This window comes from Hermetia illucens, chromosome 4, assembly GCF_905115235.1.
Source record: "Hermetia illucens chromosome 4, iHerIll2.2.curated.20191125, whole genome shotgun sequence".
NCBI classification, from domain to species: Eukaryota; Metazoa; Arthropoda; class Insecta; order Diptera; family Stratiomyidae; genus Hermetia; species Hermetia illucens.
In genome coordinates this window covers 155877967-155900532 of record NC_051852.1, presented here as the reverse complement: position 1 = coordinate 155900532, position 22566 = coordinate 155877967, and the positions used below count along the sequence as shown (strand labels likewise).

Genomic DNA, 22566 nt, shown 5'->3' with positions numbered 1-22566 from the left:
TGGTCTAGAGGAGGCTGCCACCTGTCCAGGTATGTATACCTGGACTGGATATGTAGTCATCTGGTCCTATAACCACAGAACGAGTTAGTTACCGTGCCGGACTCCTATTTGGGGACCACCCTAGATGGCTACCAGACAAGAGTTTTCTCAGCTGAGAAACCTAGTGGTGATCATACCGACTGCTATTCAATAAGTCTTTTACAGAATTTTCTAGATGACACTACAAAGTCTTTGTTTTATCAATGAAATACTTGGAAGTTGATACCGAAAATTTATTTCTGTAAGAACAATGGAAGAAGTTAATTTCCCCTACTACATCCCTGTGGAATAATATACAGAATTATTCGTACTACGCAGTATTATTCCACCTGCAATTTTGGGAAATAAACGCCCTTTGGGACTGTGGGGCTAACTAACTACTGGTGACGTAGAACCCCCGCCTGGCAAGCACACGAGGTCCCACAGGCAAAAGCGCAGCAACCACCCTCGGTTTCATGGCCAACTGTACTTGTTACGTCCTTCCTAGAATAGAATCCCCAACATGAAACCAACAGAGCTCTAACCTAAAGGGAGTCAAAATTGGCTTGGAGCCAACTAATGACCTACCTGTCCAGTGACAGACCCTTCTCCCTATTCGCGACTCGAATTTTATTTCAATTTTGTGTTTGCTAGAATCGATAAAAATCCGAAATTGCCGATTCTGCAATTGAGTATGAAAAGTTCGGACAACGTAGCAATAAAAAATGCAATTCATCAATATGCAGAAGTGCATAAATAACAGCAATTATTCGAAGCTCATGGTGAGAAATGGTGGGTGTGGTTTAGATACATTAGCACTCTCTGCTCGCTCGCTTCGGGATTGTGCTACTGGTACGTACCAAAAGTGTCTGAAACTTTTAGCACGGACTTTTTATATCATAACAAGGTTGTGAACTTTAGGCTGTGGTAGTAGTAGCCTCTAGCAACCAACCTGTCCCATGAAGAGTTATGCGGTAGTTGGTCTAAGCTTGTTTCCACTCAAGCAAATCCTAATGTTGGGATCGAGCCTCTGCGTCCACCAACCCTTCGAAGTCTCATCCTATCTGCGTAGCCGGTGATCGTAGGACTTTGAATTTACCGCACTTTTGCATGGTTCTGCACGATGAGAGTTAGCAGGCGCTTCCGTCGTAAACCAGAATAGATTGCACCGCCTCGACTAGAAGCAATCTGCGACAATGTTACAACCCACTCATATTCGACATGATTCTGGCAACATTACTTCCCGTTCTGAGACAGACGCCACCCGCAAAGCTCCTGTCTCTGCTTTTGCCCTCTTTTCCAAGGATGTCATTCCATACCTCCCCGCTCTGATCCAGGCCAGACTGCTTTGTCTCCATTAGAAGACGTCTCCTGCTAGATGTAGGACTTCCAATTGGACGACTTCAGGCCAAAACTCCAGCTGCAGTCTTGTCTACTGCTGCCAGATTTAATTGAAAAAGCTCACCTTTGAGTTAATCTAAAGTATTTAACCATTGGTTTTGACTCTATTGTAAACTTGCCAATCGACATGGCTTAAAATTTCGGGATTCTGTTTTAGTTAAGATCACCGGCACCCATCGCATGAATATGCCAACCCTCCTTTCCGCATCATCCACATAACAGACCAGCAATGGCTCTTCTTGCATGTCGAGTCTTAGCAAACAATCGTAACGAACTTTCCAGAGGTTCGGCTCAAGGATGGATCCCGGTGCTACCCCAACTTGATCCGTATTTGTTTCCAATCCCGTAGCGTTTCTTAGAACAAAAAGTGGTCTACCAGACCTCAAGGTATATCTGGGCACATAAGATGAATTTCCTACATTCCTAGCATACTCTCGTCTTACGATATTAAAGGCATTTCTGACACCAAGCGTAACTACACACCGAGTTGCGTCAGACGCAGACGGCAGCTAAGGGTGTCCTTTCCCTTTGCTGATTAGTGAAAGATTTACCACCTTCTATGGGGAAGGCCAAATGACCTTTTCCAGGTAAGCGTTAAATGTGCCGAGCAGTAAGTCTGACTGATAGTGGAACACCTGTTTACACACTTCTGATGAAATACTGCCTCTTCCAGCCCTTTTAGGGAAAAAGTTAGCAATTCTTGGTGTCTTTGATGCTATTGTCATCACAGTCCATACGAGATATGTAGTGAATGATACTCAGACAATTCTGTTATTGGTTCGGCATTAAATGAACAGGGCTTCTGCAGAGTCTAGATTTTTCGCGTGACCAGTTTATCACCGAGTCCCACGGATTCCCATTCATCTCGTCGACTAGGTTTTGCCAGCAGCTAATTTTGCTTTTTTTATCGCCCTGCGAAGTCTACTTTTAACTTATCTGAACTCGTTCGTTGTGGTACTTGCCTTCTTCCAGCTGCGTGTGATACCCCTTCCCCAGGTTCGCAATTTCCGCCGCCTACCAATACATAAAAGGTTTGTCACAGCTAGGAACCCCTCTGACCATGGAACGCCGAAGGCTGTAATTATCAGGTTCATAACTGATTCTACGACAGTGTCAGCAGCAACATCACTACCAATCGGAGTGCCCTCCAACGTGACTCTACCTGTTTTCAGAGCTTCAACGGATTTCCCCATTTTCACCTTTGCCAAATTCCACGCTCCGGGAGGGAGCTAGGGCACACCGAAAGATAGTGTCAGTCACTTCGAATGTGTCGCATTAATGGTTGTTTACCGAAAAATCTTACACACCTGCTAACCAACGACACCAGTGATCTCGCCGTTAATGTTACTTCAGAAATGCTTCCTTCACAGCCTGGACGCCAGAACGTTGGCGTGGATCCGGTGTTCAAAATTATGAGCACTGTTCTCGACATCATCTTTAGAATCCATTTGCCTCTGAATTCTGGGTGGGAAATGTACCTTTCAAGTCGACTCCCAACCAGGATCTATCCTCCATGTCCAAGGTAACCGCCCCTAGGACATCGAACCTATGCCGAAAGTCCAACATCCTCTCATTTGATTTTATATAAACGCTGAAAACTTTCCCCCTAAAGATCGAATCCAGGCAAAACCATTACCCCGGCCTTGGCCAAAGGCCCGAAGTCCAGTTCGCTGATTAACGCCTTTTTTAAGGGGTTGCGTTTCAGTGCATGTTGGTCTGCAGAATGCGGATCATATTGGCCTTTCCACTTCCACCCCGAAGACCCGAAACCACCCCGACCACCCATCGGGCAGTATGTGCATGGCTCTCAGTAGGTGCGCCATGATCTCAGCATAGGCCTTCTTTTCATTACATGTTTTCGCTTACTATCTGCCTGCGTCTACACTAAGTTTCCCTCCTGTCAGATCCCCAGCTGGTTGTCGACTTGTGCCCTAAATCTAGGCATCTATAACACTTGGTAGGAGCTAGTCAAATTAGTATTCTATTTATTAGCCACCCCGTTCCGGAAGTTTAGAAATTTTCTCGCATATTGCTCCACCAGAGCCAATTTGTGACTTCAAGAATTCGCAAAAGTGATACCTATCTGGCGATTAGTCACCTATCATTCACGCTTGAGGGTCTCTTGTAGTTCAGTATTCTATTCTATATGGAAGACAGTCCAGATCTTGGATTTCCGGAAAGCACATAGGTTCTAGGTTAGAAATCAAAATTATCTCCCAATAGTCCCTCGGCGGACTCATAGAAAGTATTCTTGTTCGTTGACTTCGGGCCTACATTGCTCAACGAGAGCTACGCCATCCTTCGTTTTCCGTATGCAAGATACTTCGGTCCCAGTGTCTTCAGGCTTGTTCTTATAGTGGATCTCTCCAAAAACTTCCACAAAAGTTTTGCCTTCTTTCAGTGTAATGAGCACAGCTCCTTCGCCTCCTCATCTTTTTCTTTGGTGCTCCATGGTTTTTATCCGCCTTGGCTTTAGACAGATGGGTTTCTACCGGCACGGCGTATTGTTTCATATTATCCTTTTTCGCCTCCTTCTGTTGAACCTTGGAGATTATCTGGGTAAAGTTTCCTTCAGATGTGTCGTCTTCTTTCCGCTTTTTCCCTAGCTCGCTTTGCAACGGACTATATGCAATCTGCATCTACTGTGTTCTTAGTGGAAAAAGCAGTTGCTCCTGCTTTTCAGGCACCTTTAATTGCTATCTATGTTCACCTATAGAAGGAATTGGGTCCTCCACCTCCATCAGCCTGTTTTGCATGGCTTTGATAACCTTTTTCTGGAGACAGGATGCAAAGTCATCCGCTCAGTTTCAGCGATTCTCTCTGTGCTCTTTCTGGAATAAAAGAACTAGAACAGGGTACTGGGAATACCGTCGACGAACCGGCTGCAGAATTATTTTGAAAGACTAACAGTAGTTAGGAATGGCTACACCCTCGGGGTCAAACCCCTACCCGAGTTCTCGGAGGCCTTATTTACGCACTCGCTGATGGATCAGCGCTCGCTCGTCATTGCGCGGTCTATTCATACCAGCTTAATGCACCCTGGCTGACTAGAGCTAGGCACTGCATAGACTTCGGTAGAGAGGTGTCTAAAAATCTGGCGACTCCCAGTGTATTCTGCCGTAACGGTTGGTTATTTATCAAGAAACTTTTTAAAGACTACTACCTAGGTTGAAGGTATAATGTCAGCTAGGGGGTCCAAACTACCTGCTCGGCCGTCTTCAGGACGCCATCATCTTTTAAAGATCGCCTTAACGCCCTTGAGGGTTGGCGACTTGGGAGGAAAAACTGGGATGATTAGACCAGTTGAGCATGGGAAGGTTAAAGCTGTTACATAATAGGAAAGGACAAAATGTTCCGTACCTATCGTAAGTTAGATGGGGGAGACAAGCACAGAGGAAGCACACAAAAAGCAATGAAAACGTAAGACAACACAATCATTAGAGAAGTCAGAGGAGGAGAAGATGGGTTCGGTTGGGGTTGGCTGTTTCATTGCAATCAGGATTCCACTATCAGTGGGCTTTCGTAATCCAGGTGGTCCTTCTTACAGCGGAAAAAACAGTACCCTTCAGTGAACTCGTAGCGGAAAGAGAGACTAGATTGTTTGATGTGAAGCCAACCCCTAAGAATCTGGTGCATTACATTGGTCGACTGAGCAGTAGATAGTAGGTTCTCCGTTCGTACAGCTTGATAAAGAAACCATGCGACCAGAAAGAAATATTGGGGATAAAGCTACCTTCGTGGGGATAGTTTACTTTTAGCGAAGATCCCATGCGGCAGGTATTGCTGTCCTTTGCAATTTTGACTCACGAGTGGTAAAGGCGAGGAAACTTTTTTCTTGGTGTACAACTTTACCTCGCCTGAGGAAGCAGCGCGTCCAACCTTCAAACAATGTGCTGTTTGGCACAAAGACCACGGTTAACCCTGAGTCATTTAGATTTATTGCAGCGGCAGGAGTTTGGACTGCGTCGAAAATGGAGTCGATCTCGGATTGTTGAGCTGAGGATCCTGTGAATTTTGTACCGTTGAGGACTCATAGAGAGGATGCAAGTTTGGAGATATTTTCGGAATATGTGCAGTGGCCGAATCAGAGTGAATTGAGTACTGCTGAAGGCTAGTCAGTCGCGGATGAAGTTGTGAGAGCCATGTGAGGTGCTTCAAGCAGGGACAGCGATAGTCATTATTTCTATTAATAATTGAACAATTGACATCGTTAGGGAGCTCTCAAATTATGAGTAGCTCCCAGTTTCCGGTATAAAAAAGATATTGACCCGTATCCAAGGAATCTTGAGGCCATTCACTTTATCCCGGCTATGTAATTCCGCTGTGTTGATTGGCGACAATCCAAACAATGACTAAAGTAATATCCAACTCGCTCTTTTATCTCAGACTTTCTTTGTGGTTCTATCAATCCGTAGCTCCGTTCCTTTCAAACTTCTCTAATATTTTCCTCCGAGAGCCCACAAACCTTCTCGCCATGAAATCCTCCATGCAGATAGACATTCACAATGTCCTACGTAAACCTGCACTGTGCTAGCAGTGGCTCGGTAATAGTCTCCGCAATTCAATTATCCCATTATCATACTGCAATGTACATTCGTAATCTTTCTGAAAGCCTCTAACGCAATCGAGACTTAACCCATTCAACGAAATTACCAACAGACAGTGGAAGGCTGATCCTTTGAGAGGATACCATTTTCCCAGAGGTAGTTTTCATTTTATACGAATGTAGATAAGTGAGTTTTAGGAGCAGACAAGATTTGATTGGGTAATGTGGTGATTTTTCGGTGAATGGAGTAGTCATAAAATGTTGGGGAGCAATGTAATATATTTTGATAGGTAGCGGAATCTTATGGGCATAATGGCTTGATTGAGAGTTTCCAGCATAATCCGTAAAGTGGTATTAGGTTCTATATGACGTCCGCTACCGACTTATTTTGCCCCGTTTCAACTTGGTGGTTTGCCACTTATCAATGGTTGATTTTCCTGATGCAAAGTCCAAATAATATTTATCAAGCCAAGCCTTCGCTTTAACAGTATTTTTTTGCCGCAAAGCAATGCTTTATTAACACACGAAATTCCTTTTTATCCATTTTCTTCAAACTAACAGAAGTTTCTTCAATCAAAGTGCTCTCTATCACAAACTAACAGTCCGGCAACTGTCAAATTCTCTTTTGAAGGTTAGGGTCAATTAAAAGTCATATAGATTTATTAGTAGTAGCGCCCACCTAGCCCACCTAATAGATGAACACCACACTTCTCCGCTAATAATAATGACGCGGATATCACTGACTGTAATTTCTTTTTTTCGTTTTTGTAAAACAATTTTTCATTTAATAAATTTAAACCGCAGGTATAATCTGCAAATTCATTGATATATTCGAGAAATATTTTTTGCTATTTTCTTTTGTAGAATTTCCATTGATAATTCGTAATTTTATGAAATAATAATAGAGAAATCGAATTCATATGGCACCAGGTGGAACAAGAACATCTTGAGTGCTTTACATTTTCGGTTATACACATTTATCTATATTACCTGAATTATCGGAATGCCGTATCTTCAATATCTCAAATTTGTATTTGCTGCTGACACAGCAGGTTGCGTTATTTATTTTAAATGAGAACTAAAATATTTAGTATTTCAATTAATAATATCGATCTGAATTCAAGCAAGAAGCACATTGTTTTATTTATGTGTTAAAAACAGATTCAAGTAATTAGTCTTCTACAGATTTGTTTCCTTGAAAATCCAATTAACTAAGGTAGAAGGAATGAGTCAGTTATTCGGAGTATTTTTATACTGGAAAATTTATGTAAAATATAGATTTTTTTAGGATAACACGAGCATTTAATTAACTTCGGCTCGTATTTGAACCAACGCATATTACCTCGTTTCTCAAACTATGCTGACTCTGAGGACCAATGGTCTGCTCCATTTTTTTCTTGCTAAATGTTCTAGGAAGGTACTCGAATATTTTAACAGAAACCTACGTTGATGTCAGAACTTCTTACTGACAGATTTAAGCTATCTAAAATTCTTACTAAATGTTCATCCTACAAAAGATTTTTGATATCTACACTAATTGCCACTTTGACATCCTCGCTAATTTAGACTGACCTTGCGTACAATTTTTAAGAGTAATTTTCATCACACTGATCTGTCTCGAGCAAATACCGTCCGGCAGGTGTTTCGGTGTCCGTTTCTCCAGGTAATCCAACTTAATTCGGTCATTTCGTCCAGAATCGCCCATATTTTGTATAATCTGACGAATTATATCATTATTTTTTTTAATTTTTCATCACAACCTTCCGGATACTTCTCACCTCACGAAGCATAATATCTACGTCCTAGATAGTAGCCTCGAGGAAATTTCTCGGTGAAGAACGAACTGCTAATAACCAATACACGCCCGGAAACACTGAGAGTCCTCAGAGCCGTCGACAACTCCTTGTGAACTCAACTCCTTGTTGCCCCAGCGCCCAGCGAAGAACGAAACAAGCGCTGAAATACCCAACGAAACATAGGGATGCGCAGACAGAGAGAAGGACTCGCAAAGTGACGCAGCACCTGCAACGGAGACGGGAACCCAAGCAGTACCACGCAATGCTATAATTGCAGAAACGGACACAGTGGAAACTGCTGAAACTAACCAAATGGTTCCGACTATAAGCCGAGTGGGAGGGCTGTCGACTACTCTAGCGTAACCTAAATAGCAAAGGTTTATTGAGAAATGTGGGGCGGTTGTGAAGGGCATGCGATCGGCGACGTTCCTCCAGAAAAACGTAACGAAAGGGGTGAAAAACGGGCTAATCGAGCTGGAGGAGCTCCTGGCAAGAATTTCATATTACAGGCGTACATGGAGAGTAACAGAAAATCCACGAAAGCAGAAACAGCTGCGCCTCCCGATGAGAACACTACGATTACCAAACGGATCACAGACAGCCCATTGCAAATCGAACTGGGGAAAAAACGAAAGGAGGAAGGGACATCTGAAGGACAGTCCACTCAGGTACTCTCCTGGGCTCAAAAGAAGAAGGCAAAGAGGGACAAGAGACAACAACACGTCGCGTCATCAGAAAAACCTTTGCTTAAAATTAAGGCGGACACGAAGGACAGAACACCAAAAGAAAAGGTGGGAAAACGAAGGAGGACTAGAACGCCAGCTCTACTTATTAAGCTGACGGAAGGAAAGACTTTTGCTCAAGTCCTCAGTGAATTCCGTTACAAAATCAAACCAGATGATAACGGAGCAGAAGTGTCTTCCATTCCTAAAACGAAGGGTGGTGAGTCCTACCCGAGGACAACAAATAAAGTTACATTCTGTGGAGCAGTCAAGGGCTTCTGGCAGAGAAAGCTTTGATTTCCAGCCTGTGACCCACGTATTTTCCACAAATCCGAGACGTTACAGAAAAGAATGAGATGGAAGAGGCCATTAAACGCGAATATCCGGAGGTAACCAATGTCCAGATTGGTACCATTTCTGCGAACTCCCGTGGCCAAAAACTCGCTGTGGTGGAAGTCCCCGGGCAATACGCGAGGAAGCTTCTAAACAGCGGGAAAATCAGAATTCGTTGAGTAGAGTGTAAGATAAAAATCCGGGCCGCCCCAATTAAATGGTTCAAATGTTTGGATTATGGGCACACATCTGCAACCTGTGTAAAGCGAACCCTTCCTGAAAAGGAAAGCTGCGTTCTGTGCAGGGACCGTGGCAAGTCTGATGAGAATATTGCGCACACTGCGAGCTCGGGACGGTGTCCAGTTTTCAGAGCAGAATTGGAAAGAGCTAGGAAGCGGTCAACATGATTCGAGTCCTACAAATCAATATGCACCGGAGTACAATCGCTCACGAGTTGCTAGCGCAGTTCGCTACGGAGACCGAAGCTGATTCAGTACTCATCAGTGAGCAGTACCAGAACAAGGACCCATTTTCATAGCACCCTGACATATCAGGTATCGCTGCCATCTGGGTTTGGAACGGCACCCTCCATAGGGTTCTTACCCAAGTACGAAGAGACGACTTTGTCTGGATTCGGTGTTCAGGGATAACGGTTTTTAATGTCTATCTTACGCCAAATGAGACGATGGCAGACTTTCGACGCAGACTTGTTGCTTTGGAAGGCGCTATCTTAGGCACAGATGGGCGGATTCTAATCGGGGGTGACTTCAATTCCAGGGTACTTGAATGGAGCACGCCTCACACAGATTCCAACGGGAAACGAATTCTGAACACCGGATCCACCCCAACGTTCCAGCGCCCAGGCTGCGAGGGGAGGGATACCAGACGTAACCTTCGCGTCGGAATCACTGGTGTCGCTGGTGGACGGGTGGTGAATTCTGGAAAACTTCTCGGAAAGTGACCATCAATACATTGCTTGCAAAGTGGTTGACACAAACTCTCGGTGTGCGCCCTCTCGGTGCTCTTTCGGTGTGTGGAATGGGGACCCGTGGGGACTCGGTTACAAACTGGAAACCCGAAAAATCGGGGTTCTGCGAAAATCGTGTCCAATTAAAACCGAGCAGATGGACCGCATTGTACGGGCACTATTCCCTGCGTACCCCGTATAGGATGATGACGTCGGCACGGAGAGCGGGGAGGACTGTCTGAGGAAAGCTTATCAGAAGTAGACTCACTGAAGCGATACGCGCTGCCGGAGATTTATCTCCCCGGCAATTCGGTTTTATACATGGGAGATCCACAGTTGATGCTGTCATGCAAATCGTGGATGCCGTTCGACGAGCGGAGACACATAGCGTCGAACTCGACGGGTGGTGCTCCTCGTACCGCTTGACGTCAGAAACGCTTTTAATTCCGTAAGATGGAAAGACATTCTAGGCACGCTAGACAATACTTTCCATCTCTTATGTGTTTTGAGAGACTATCTGAGGAACCGCTCCCTGCTCTATGATACGCTAGAGGGTCAAAGGAGGATCTAGGTCACGTCGGGGATAGCACAAGGATCTATCCTAGGGCTGCACCGCTGCACCGCTATCTATGAGAGTCTTCTAAACTCGACATGCCAGAAGAGACGCGCCTGATCGGTTATGCAGATGATATCGCGGCGCTTGTTGCTGGAAGCACAGTCGAACAGGTGCAAAGCAGACTCGGCATATTGATGCGACGGGTCATGGTCATGGTTTGAACCTTGCACTGGAAAAAATCCGAAGTAGTCATCTTGACTAAAAAGAGACCCTGCGTCCCATATCGTTCGGCGAGTCGATAATCGATTCAAAACCAGCGGTAAAGTACCTCGGGCTGACTCTTGACTCAAAGATGACCTTTTTTGAGCAAATCAAAGCAGCTCCGGACAAGGCTGTAGCTAGAGTTTCTGCGACTTATGGCAGATATTGGGGTCCTACGTCAGGCAGGTGACGTCTCCTGCTGAGTTCAACGCAGTCTGTCCTGCTCTATCGTAAGCGTCTCGTGCAAGTACAGAGACGGAGAGCTTTGCGGGTGGCGCCTGCGTACCACACTGTCTCCGAACCGGCCGTGATGGTGAACGTGGGAGTGATCCCCGTTGCCCTTCTTGCTAAGGAGCGTCAAGCCATATGCAAGCATAAGGGAGATGAGCCAAAAGAGGTGGTTGCTCGTGAAGAACGGCTACGCACCCGAGCTGAGTGGCAACCCTCTTGGCAAAATGAAACTTGAAGTAGGTGGACTGCGTGGCTGAATCGAAAGCATATTGAGACTGACTACTCCTTTACCCAGTTCTTAAAGGGGTATAGAGGTTTTCAGTCTTACCTGCACAAGATTGGAAAGGCACGATCTCCGAATTATGTGTTTTGCAATGGAGTTGTGGACGACGCTCAAGACACTTTTTTTTCTTGTGGAAGGTGAGATGGGATTCGTCAGCAGCTCTATTTAAACACACGGGATCTCTCTCCAGACAACATCGACGAGGAGATGCTGAGGAGCGCTGACGTGAGTACGTTCGGATCCTTCTCGTTGCTAAGAAGATAGAGCTCGATCGGTGGAGGAGCCGAATGACAGTGGGTTCCTTGAACTGACAGTTCCCTTCTTCCTCTCCCCTCCCGTTGGTGAAAGGAATTTCCTGACTTGAAGGCTCGCGGGAGAGTTCGGGGGCTAGCCCGAAGTAATGTGGCAAACGGTTCCAGGCTAGCTCTCTGACGATGGAAAAGTGTTTAGTTGGTAGTACGACGACGTACTGAACCGGAAGTCCAACACTCTATGGGTAAATGCATTCACTTAACCAGTGCAGTGGAGCTGAGTCGTATAGTATTCCTGTATTCGCCAGTGTATTCCATTTTTAATTATTGTCAAAATTGGAATCCTGTCGATGGCGTAACATAGTTACTGTGACAGTAAGGGAGGTCGTAATAAAGGCTTTGTACTCAGCGGCGACACTCTGCAGGCTGGTGGGGCATTGCGCGACGCTCTGGACAGTCTAAAAGTCACGACTGTGAAGGTTGGAATCTACTCACACTTCTTAACAGTGAAGGCTCACTACCTATGGAAAGTCGACGAAGATTCGTCCCTCCTGTAACAAGATCCGTACGAGAGAGCTTTTGGGCAATTTTGGCGGATGCAAATGCGTACAGGATTATGATGGTTTGCACGGAACATGCATGGATTAACGAAGTTGCGGAGAAATGGATTAGCCTGAAGGAACTTTTCCAATTTTCAATTCTACCATTATGTTAATTTCAGTTTTCGTAAATCGTAAATAATTTGCATACATCGCGACCGGGATCTGGTAACCAACAGGAAGGTTAAGCATACGGTATCCTCCGTTGTAAGTAGGGTACAAAAAAATGATCCCATCGTGACATTTTCTAAGTATCTTTAATTTCCGGACGGGAAATAATATCATCAATCACTAGACATACAGGTGCCTATCACATCCTCAACCAAATATCTTTCTACTTTCAATTTTCTAGAAATTCAATTCAAAACCACCAAACCTAAATCAACCCTTCTCGAAATTTTTAATCAAATATTTGTACGTCCTTCTTCAATTTCAGACCATTTCCATCAACCAAGTGTGCAATATCGTACAACCTGAATCCATCAACAAGTTGTCCTGCATAGAACGTGTCCTGTCGACAACGACGACAACGTTGTCAAACCCACTCTCTCTTCGATAAACGGTTCAACGTTCTCGATAAACATATCCTTCCAGTAAGTGCAGGGACAGCCGTTGAAAGAAGCAAAATGGATAGTGCAGCCGCAAAGCGAGTACAAATTGAAAAAGCTCAGAATTTCATGCGACAATATCGTGATCCTGAATCTCGAGAATTGAAAAAATTATCAGCAAATCAATTCATGGACGTGTGGAGTCATTACGACAAGGACGGTGAGATAAAGTTTGAATTTATCTTTTTTTTTTCAAAAAAGATTTAAAAAGTTTCCTTGTGTTCTGTCAGGACGAAAATGAATGGAAAACGAATCCATTAGGGAATGAAACAATTTTCAATTAGACAAATGCAAATTGGATGTTTTTTGCTCCACTTCATCCTCCATTAACTTTTGCATGCAAGTCAGAAGGGTATTGGCCAAAATCTGTTACCGCCAAACTGGTGGACCAGCTTCAAAATAAATTCAATCAAATTTTCTCTCCGTGGAAGTTATGCAGGTTTTCCGGGTATAATTGGAAAAAAATATTAAATTGAACTCAAACTTTTGTTGGAAAAGAACTTTTCCCTTCCATTGCAAACCATGGATCGAATTGAATTAAAACTTTATTTACGCATGATTTGCTCATATTTCACCCTTTCCACATTGTAACTTGGAATCTGCAGGATCTCATCCTTTTCCTTTCTCCTTTCATTGTTCCCTACAGGAAATGGATACATCGAAGGCACAGAGCTGGATGGATTTCTGAGAGAATTCGTTTCGAGTGCAAACGCAACCGATATTAGTCCTGAGGTAAGTCCTTATGCATATGAATTTCCGAATCGTCATCTTTTCGTGCTCCTATCAACCCTTCCTTGCACGAAGGGATGCATTCAGGAACATATTAAACTCACATGAATGCATTATTCAGTTCTGATGAATTTGCTGAGACAGAGTAGAATCTCGTGTACGAATCAAACGGAACTGTCTGTTTGCTCGTCTAGCTTCTGTCAAGATATTGCTTTCAGGAATGACAATAAAACTACCCTTGGAAGTGCATTATTGAAATATGAGATAATTTATTACTGTCGCCATTGTTATTAAACTTTGTACGGAGAGGAAAGTGTAAGCAAAATCAGAGACAATATCAACAAAAGTTTATCCTCTTTGGTTCTGGGGCAATTGGTAATTTTAAAGAGGAAAAGTTACATAATCTACTTTTGTGCCCGTTGTGCAAATACACCTTAACAAGGAGAAGTTATTAAAGGACGAAACTTCAATGGCAAAGTAGCCTAACTTTGCTACTTCAAACTCTAAACTAGCTTTTAGCACTTTTTCCTTTGAAAAATGAGAGCAATTGGTGAACAATTCCTTACAGGATTCCTATGCATTTATTATAGGTACCAAGAATAAAAAGTTGTTTGGTAAAAGTTGGCCAAAAGATGATTATTGCTTCTGGAATTTCCAAGTATCAATCAATCTGGTCTTTTACAGAAGTTTCACCAAGAAAACGTAACTCACTCAATATTTGAAAAGTCCTTTTCAGAGTTTTAAATTTGGGTTTGAAGGATCAACAAAGGCAAATTAATGGAATCAAGTCCATTTTTAAGATTTGTGGAAAACAAAGCCTTATTAAAATCGGTTCATTGTCTGTCTGTCTGCCCTGTCAGTCATACACACTTTTCCAGAAACGGTGTTACTTAATAACAAAAAATTTGGGGGAAAAGTTCCTCCTGTCAACCCACAGCGCTTGTAACGAATGCAATTGTTCTAGGTTCAGTTCAGTAATTAACGAGAGGTGCGGGGTCTGTTCAAATAAAGTGAATAATAGCATTTTACTATATTTTGCAAATTTTCTGACAACCCTCCTTGATTTCATTCTGGAAACAAATGCACAATTAAATATTTTTTTCTCCGTACAGAAGATATAAATGTCTTTGAAAAACGCGATGCCTCGAGCTCCAGCCCTGCAAAGCCACCGTTTCGATCGAAGTGATCGGACATCCCTGGTAAAGTTTTGCACGTTAACACCTGCAGTGTGAGAGTACCGTCTGCGGACATTAGAAAATAGTCAAGTATGGACTGACTTGCAGGCCTTGTGGATGTGTCTGGCAAGATCATCTCAAGCTGGTTTAATGGACTTTGATTATGGATCCATTTTCCGAGGGCAACCCCATTTCGGTTTTTTGCCAAACCGCCCCAGGAAGTGTACCGTGAGTTAAAGTCCCCACCAAAAATAAGGTATTTAGATTTTTACTGGAGATCGCTCAAGATTTGTAAGTCTTGGCCCAGTTGTTCAGAGGGAGAGTTACATTTTATGTAGACTGCAGCTATTAAGATGCGTTTATTGTCGTTAGTAAGGCCGCTACCGCGGAACAGGTCTGCAGGTTTTTGATGGAGACTTTCTCAAATGCATAGTCTTTTCTGACTGAAAGGGCGGTACCGCTGTTGATATCGTCCCGGATAGTGTTATATCCGGTAAAATTAACGATGTGCCTGGTCTGAAACACAGAAGAAGTCTGCTTTCAGGAAATCGACCAACTCTTGTGCGGTGGCACGTTGCGGCATCTGAGTCGCCGGTTTGGCTTTCATGGTCTTGGCATTTTTTTTCCCCCTACCAACTTCCCTTCTGACAACCATGTCCTTGTATGCCGGGCATCCGCGGTAGTTGACGGGGTGACCGCATTTGCCGCAATTGCAGCAAGCTGGTTTGTCTGCGGTGGGATTTGGGCATTCCCCTCGCACATGGGTTTTCGCGCACCTCACGCACTGGTGCACGATGGAGCAATTGATATGCCCGAAGTTTTGGCAGTTGTAGCACTGCACTTCTTGAATCGGCTTGACTTTCTCAAGCGAAATTTTCTGGTGAAGGATATATTTCACCTTAAATGCTTCATTTAGATCTTGTTCTGGCTCGAAAGTAGCCCTGAACAGCCCCGATTGCGACTTCATCAAAAGCGCCGGGTTCAGGCTGTGAGCAAGTTTGTCGGCTTGCATGACTAGATTTGACACGCTTTTCAACTTTAGGTGCGGGTACTCTTCGTTGAGTTCGAGCATTATGTTAACCGGGTCAGTCTCTCTATGAAGACCACGGATGACTAAGGACTGAGTCCTTAAAGCCGATTGGGTACTGGTCGTGGCATGCAGTCCCTTTTCCTTAATAAGATTGAAGATCGCTGCATGATCTTCAAGGCTTTGAGCAAAAATGAAGGTCTTATGTGGCCTCATATTTTTTAGGATTGCTTTTAACACTTTCTCTTTTAGTATCCTCAAGAATTGAGGAACAATGAATTTTCGCCTTTTCTAGGCGAGTAGCCTGGGGGGAGGGTGCCTGAGGGTTTGCCGGAGGGGCATTAGTTCTACTTACACTCACCTTTTCTTTGTTTTTCTTTTTCCTCCGCTGAACGAAGTTGAATTCGTCGCCTTCCCCTTTTTGGATGACGACTCACATCTCCATCTTGATAATGTTGCTGCTCCTTCTGTTGTTGCTCTTGTTGTTGTTGTTCATGTTGATGTTGCCGTTGTTCACGATGATGTTGTCGTTGTTCGCGTTCTCCATGCTGCAGATACTGTCGTTGTTGCTGCTCCGACGTTGCGATTGGCATCCTCCAAGCGATCCTCTAGCTGCTTTATAATTTTTTGCTGACAGTCCAGCTGCTGGACCATCGCGGCCTTTTCTTGTTTTAGCCCCTCGATTTTTTCGAGGAGGGTCGCGTTCAATGCTTACAGCTCTGAAGAGCTGCCTTGACATCTCCTCGGGGTGTATCGTCTTACACCTCTTGGCGGACATCTTGTCCCCAAACCCGTACTTACTATTGTGCGCAGCAGCTCTGGAATGTAACAAAAATTGTTTAGTTCAATATTCTTATAATAGTTACCTTTTCGGACGTAAATGGCACCACTGTCCAGAACGTATACTTCCTTCTGGATTCTTAATCAGCTTCTGCTCTTAATGACCGTTCCCTTCGAGAGCTCGGAACGAACTGAATCACCTTGTATTCTTAAAATTGCGCCAGTTCTTCTCAGATCTCAGCACCTCCCCAACTATGTTCTCTGCGCTCACAATCCGTTCCAGCATTTGGTTTAAAATCTCTGCATGCATCGTGAACTTTAGACAGTGAACATGCTCTAGATTTTTCGGTACCACACTACATTCAGGGCGTTTCAGAGAATCATCCAGTCCGAAGCAACACCTGTCATGGCTCAACGCTGTCGGATGCGGTACAGCTGCTTAATAAACAGTCAACAACCTTGGCAATGGTAGAAAAAGAAGACGAGGCAGACCCTGCCTAAGATGGAGCGATGGCGTAGGTCAGGGCGCCAGACTACTTTTAGGAATATAGAATTGGTGGACTTCGGCGCAAAACCGGGATGTCTGGAGTTCCTTATTAAGGCAGGCCTAGACCGGATACCGGTTGTTGCGCCGTTGATCATGAACCTTGGCAGTCATTCAGCGCGCCGTTGAGGCTTCTTCATTGGTACCACAGTCGAATGGAATCCCTCTACAGGTGGTATCAACTTTATCTTCAGCCGTTTCTACTTCTTCTTATGCCCAGGATGACTTAACCAAGCCCAGCGATTCGGCACAATCACTGAATTCCACCGAAAACGTGAATCACAACACTGGTGCTTAGGAATTCGTTCGACGTAACTTTGACATCTAAAAAGGCGCTTCCTACTGTGGCTAACAGTGTAGCCTCAACATCTTCTCAAGGGTCTGTGCACCAGGCCTCTCAAGTTGATTTCATCTGCAATACCTTCTTACATCAGCGTTCCTTCAACTGGCACATCCCTGATTCAGCGGCCCCTATGCGACGAGTTACGATCCACCGTGCCTCCGATCCTGTCTCGCTCCATCGCGCCTTCAATGGGACAATATCCGCAGCCTCCTCAGCAGGTCACGAATTGAAACACCGCCACTCCACTTTTTGACATCGTTCCCATCGCCAACAAAGCTCCAATTCCCGTCGCTACTTTATATGGCAATTCATCCACCCATACCAACGACCTCGGGCTAAAAGTGCACATCCCCACATGTCAAAACTGACGCCCACCGCCCCGCTTTTTAATTTGAAGAGGAGCTCCCTAGTTCAAACTCCATAATCGAGCGTAAATCTACTAAGTGCAACTTCCGCAAAGTCAACTATTACGGTCCGAACTCAGCTTTAGTGTCGTTCAACTGGGTACATATATTAAGCAACTTAACATGTGATCAAGTTCGAAGCACCTTTTACAATATCCTGTCCGATAGCCTTTCCTGTTATGTCCCTTCTTCCCCTGCTTTCCTACATTCGCACCCAACTTGGTTCACAAGGGACATTCTTAATAACCTTCGCCTGAAACATGCACTGCGAAAGTAGTTCCGGGTTTCTAAGAATGACGCCGACCTTACTTACTTTAAGGCCATGCTTTCTACTGTGACGTCAATGGTTAAAAAAGCGCATAAAAAGTAATTATTGAACGTCGAAGCCCCTTGCCCGCTGTAACTTGAAACCCTTTTGGTCTCACACTCGCACTTTTGGTCTCACACTCGTAATCCCACTCGATCTCTCCCTTCTTCTATCAGTTTTGCTGACTCCTCTGACAACTCCCCAGAACAATCCTGTGGCCTTCTCTGCACCTACTTCTCTTGCGTCTTTTCTCCCTCGACCCCTCCACCCTCTACACCTCTTCTAACTGCAAAGTACTCCGAATTTCAAGCCATTCTTCTCCGTACGTCTTCCTTGGTTAAGTTCCTCATTGGTAATCTTGACCCCAATGACGGACCCGCCCCGATGGGCGCCTCTTGCTTCTCAACTGAAGAAAACACATTTCCTTCGCCTTGAGTATAATCTACAAGAACAGTCTAGAAGAATGCTACTTTCCCCATCTCTAAGAAGGGGCCCTTACCATCCCTATCCTCAAGAGCGGAGACCCTTGCTCTTGCTCCAAAATCCTCGAAAGATACAACAACAACTTTTCGACCGCACACCTCAGTCAGCCCATTGTCAAAGAGCAGCATGGTTTCGTGAAACATAGATCTACGGTTTCAAATCTTCTGATTTTTACCAACTTCATTGCTAAACGCTTTAACTTACAACAGTAGGTACATACTATTTATATTAATTTCTCCAAAGCCTTTGCTACCATTGACCATAATATTCTCCTCTTCAAACTATCATTACTAAATATCCCTCCCTTAGTGAACCCCTGGCTTTCCTCCTATTTGTCGTACTGTTCCTGCAAAGTGTCTTTTCATCGGTACTCACCTCGTTGCTTCTCTTCTTTCTGTGGCTTTCCCCAGGGCTCTATACTTGGCCCCTTACCTTCCTGCTTTTTGTCAATGACCTCGCCTCCACCCTCACCTGCCCGTGTTTGCTTTACAAAGACGGCCTTCAATTATTTGCCTATGTTTCGTCTACGCTGGACTGTGCTCTCTTGCACCTTGATAATTAGACCCGCTGCTGTCCGGTCATCAAAGTAACACTGAATGTCAACAAATGCCACTGGATGTGATATTCCTTTAAACCCTCCCCAACATCCTTTTCCTATTCTGTTACTGGACAACCTGATTACCGAAAACAGCTTATCATTGGATCCTGGAAAACACGCATGCTCCTTCACAACCAGGCGGAACAGAAAGGAAATTTGTTATTGCACTGGTTAGAACAGCATCAGCTGTCGCAAATCGTGAGGATTTCAAAAGTGTACCACATCACGAAAGAAGTTGCATCTTTCGATGGTCCTGTGAGGGATGCGATGATCGATTCTTCATGCACCATGGCGGGCTGCTAAGGAGGTGAGGTTTCGCCTGTTGTGGATGAAATGGCCAGTCACTGTAACATGGGGTACGGACTGCTCCTCGAAGTAGAAAATAAATTATCTCGGCCATTAATACACTGGAGTAAAGCTGCTGGGCCCAACGATCTCTCCGCAAAGTTATCCATCGCTGCACCTGCAGTTTCTGCAGATACGTTACTACTTCGGAAATCCTAGGATTCTGAGAGCTCTCCTAGTGAGTGCAATTTTCAACTATTTGACTCTCGCCCACTTTTTAAGAAATTTTTTAATCCTTCTCTACTCCCTTCAATTAATCTTTGCCAGAATTCATATTTCTCGTCAGTACTTATCGTAGATCAACAGCAAATCACCCTAATCCGAACAATAGTAAATAGCCCTGCTCCTTGTTCACTTCTGTCAACCATTCATCTATCTAATCCTCTCCACATTACTTGAAAATTATATCATTTGTATTCAAAGCCATATCCGGCTCTCGATGACTGAGCTTCTTCCCAATATCAACGATTCCTTAAGAGAAAGGGTATTTCAGGCGAGTCCAAGACGACAGCTATGATCTCAACCACAAATTACTTGGGGATTATCAAATTGCTTGAAAATACCCTTTTGAACCCAAGAAAGGATAATCTTCATTTACTACTCAGACTTGACTGGATATTAGTCTTGGAAGGCGTGCAAATTACAAAGCATACTTCATATTGGTAGTGAGGGTGAATGGTGAGGATGGAGATAGAGTAATTCAAATGTGAATCGTTACTGAGAATAGGTTATTGTCTTTCAATATATTTTTAGCTTGGTTAGTGTTTAGCTAAGAGTCTCCAAGCTATTCCACAGTATTTTTTTATGAAAACTGCATTAACTCTTTGGTTTTACGAACCCCCAATGCAATGGATGGGATTCTACAAAAATCTTTTCATGATACTTGGTAACCATTTACTGCTGATAATTCCCTTTGAAATCTACAAACGTTACTTATGAATCGAATCTATTCCCAACGCTGTTGGAAACTTTACATCACTCATTAGAATCTATTTTTGAAATAAAGCTTGTAGTAAAGGAAGCTAGAAAAATACCAGAAAAATACCAGATTAAAGAGTGGAATTGAGTGAAATTAGATAGATTTACGTCTCCATGTTAATATGCAACTGCCTTAAATGGCTGCTCACAAATAGAATTAATTGAAACCTAGCGACTTTACTTGAGTGATATATCTGATATCTTTCTCACCCTAAGGTTTCCATCAACACAACACCTGTCAAAAAACAGACGACCACAATCAAGAATCACAGAAAAAAACAAATTCCGCTTGCAATATCGAATCGGCACATTCAGCTGATTTATATGATGATTTTTTCCAATAAATGAAGGACGTCCTAACCTATGGTATCTGATTTTTAAAAGCAAAGCACGCTAACTTTAAATTAAATTCCGATTTCTAGCACGAAATATGGTGAACATACTTCTAAAAAGTAAGAAACCATTGTAATCTCCTTATTGCTATTGCTGTGCGGATCGTAAATGAACTTTTCGTAGCCACTCATATATTTCAAGCATGACTGCTGCTTTCCTTTAATTAATTGAAATAATTTTTCTTCTACTGCAATTTAGAAGTAAATCAGATTAAGAGCATTGGTAATACCCTTGAATCAACTAACTAACATACATATATGCTTCATATTGGCGAGGAAAAGACTCAGCCCTGTCAAACCTATTAGTAGGATGTATTTCAGTTTTCTCTAGAGCTCCCTGAGGCACTACACTTTTCTTTTTCTGTGCTGAGTTATATCATTCCGGGACAACCTAGAAAAAAAAAGAATTGGTGCTTCGCGAAAATCCTGTTCACTTAGTGCCAAATAGATGGACCACTTTGTATAAGCGTTATTCTCTGCACATTCCGTTAAGGCTGATGTTGACATTGAGAATTCCATACTATTCACCATGGAAAAACTGGAAGAGGCAGTCCTCTCCATGAACAATAAGGAGGCGCCGGGGTTTGACGGTATATCGGGGGAGATACATAAACTGGGGCCTCTCCATCGGCGGACCTACTGCACGACGCATTCAACGCATATCTAAAACTGACATCTTTCCTTGCTGCTGCAGAGCGGTGAAGCTCTCCGAACCTCTAGAGTCCTCTGTAGGAGGGTGAACGTTTATGAGGGTTTGGTAGTAGAGCTGCTGGTGTTGGTTCAGCAAGCGTTTCGTAGGTTTTATGCTCCATCGTGGGTACCAATCCATGTTTCGGCCTCTGACCTACACTACCTTTGATCGCCGGTAGGACGATTATGGTATCAAAACCAACTGTTAAGAACCTTAGTTTGACGCTCGACTCAAAAATAGCTTTCTCTAGCTAATCAAAGCATTGGACAATTCGGCAGCAGTGCCGCCTTAAGTTAGATAATGGCAAACGTTGAGCGTCTCACCTGTAACAGTGAACACCTTCTCATAAATGTGGCGAAGTTCATTCTGCATAACTACGCACAGTTTTGCGCTGATGCAATTAAAAAGGAAGTAAGAAGGTAGTAATCACTGCTTGCATGTATGTACAGAGAGGCCTCAGAGGTAGCTGTGATGCTGATGGCGTTCCTTATGCCTCTCCTTGTCAAGAAACGAGAAAGCATCTACTAGACCAATGGAGAGGATCCATTGTTCACGAAAAACAAAGATTCGTTGAATACATTGCAACTCTTTTTTGGAAGCAAATCAAAGGACTGAGCAGGTTATCAGTCGGTTGTCGAAACGAAAACATGCTGAAAGTGATTATTTCCTTACCTAGTTTCTAAGCGGATATGGAGGTATTCAGTCTTACCTGTTCGAAGTTGGGAAAGAAGATCACCTATTTTTGTATGGGGATAGTGAAGACGCTGATCACCGTCTTTTTCTGAGGAATGTGGAATAGTATTCGTTGGTAATTTTATTCGGACCTAGAGGAACTTTATTCGGATAACATTATCAGAGAGATACTGAGTTACCCTGACAGAGAAAGCGTTGTTGCACATTACGTTCGGAGTCTCCTTATCGTGAAGGAGGTTGAGTTCGACCGGTAAAGTTACAGGTTTGCAGGAGGTTCTCTGAACTCACAACTTTCCTTTCTCCCGACTCCTCCTGTAAGTGAAAGGTATCCTCTAATCTGAAGGCTATCTAAGACAGAAAACATAGTGGATCTGAAGGTAAAGCGTCAAATGTAACATATGAAATGCTCGACCCTATACTAGGCGTGGTCTCATATATGGTCCTTTGTTTGTTTTCAAAGCTTTGGTAGCCGCTATCATCGATGCTTTATTCGTCATTCTAATCA

The 22566-nt window shown here is 43.7% G+C and overlaps 1 protein-coding gene across 4 annotated transcripts in view; it reads left to right on the top strand.

The window, feature by feature from the left end:
• LOC119655119 (calbindin-32) overlaps positions 1-22566 on the top strand; it is a 356244-nt gene that overhangs the window by 161442 nt on the left and 172236 nt on the right. For all 4 annotated transcript variants that reach the window (XM_038060846.1, XM_038060842.1, XM_038060844.1 and 1 more), the window contains exons 5-6: positions 12401-12732; positions 13219-13304. In XM_038060846.1, coding sequence (XP_037916774.1) covers positions 12591-12732; positions 13219-13304 — 228 coding nt within the window. In that variant the 5' untranslated portion in view covers positions 12401-12590. The remainder of the gene's footprint in view (positions 1-12400; positions 12733-13218; positions 13305-22566) is intronic.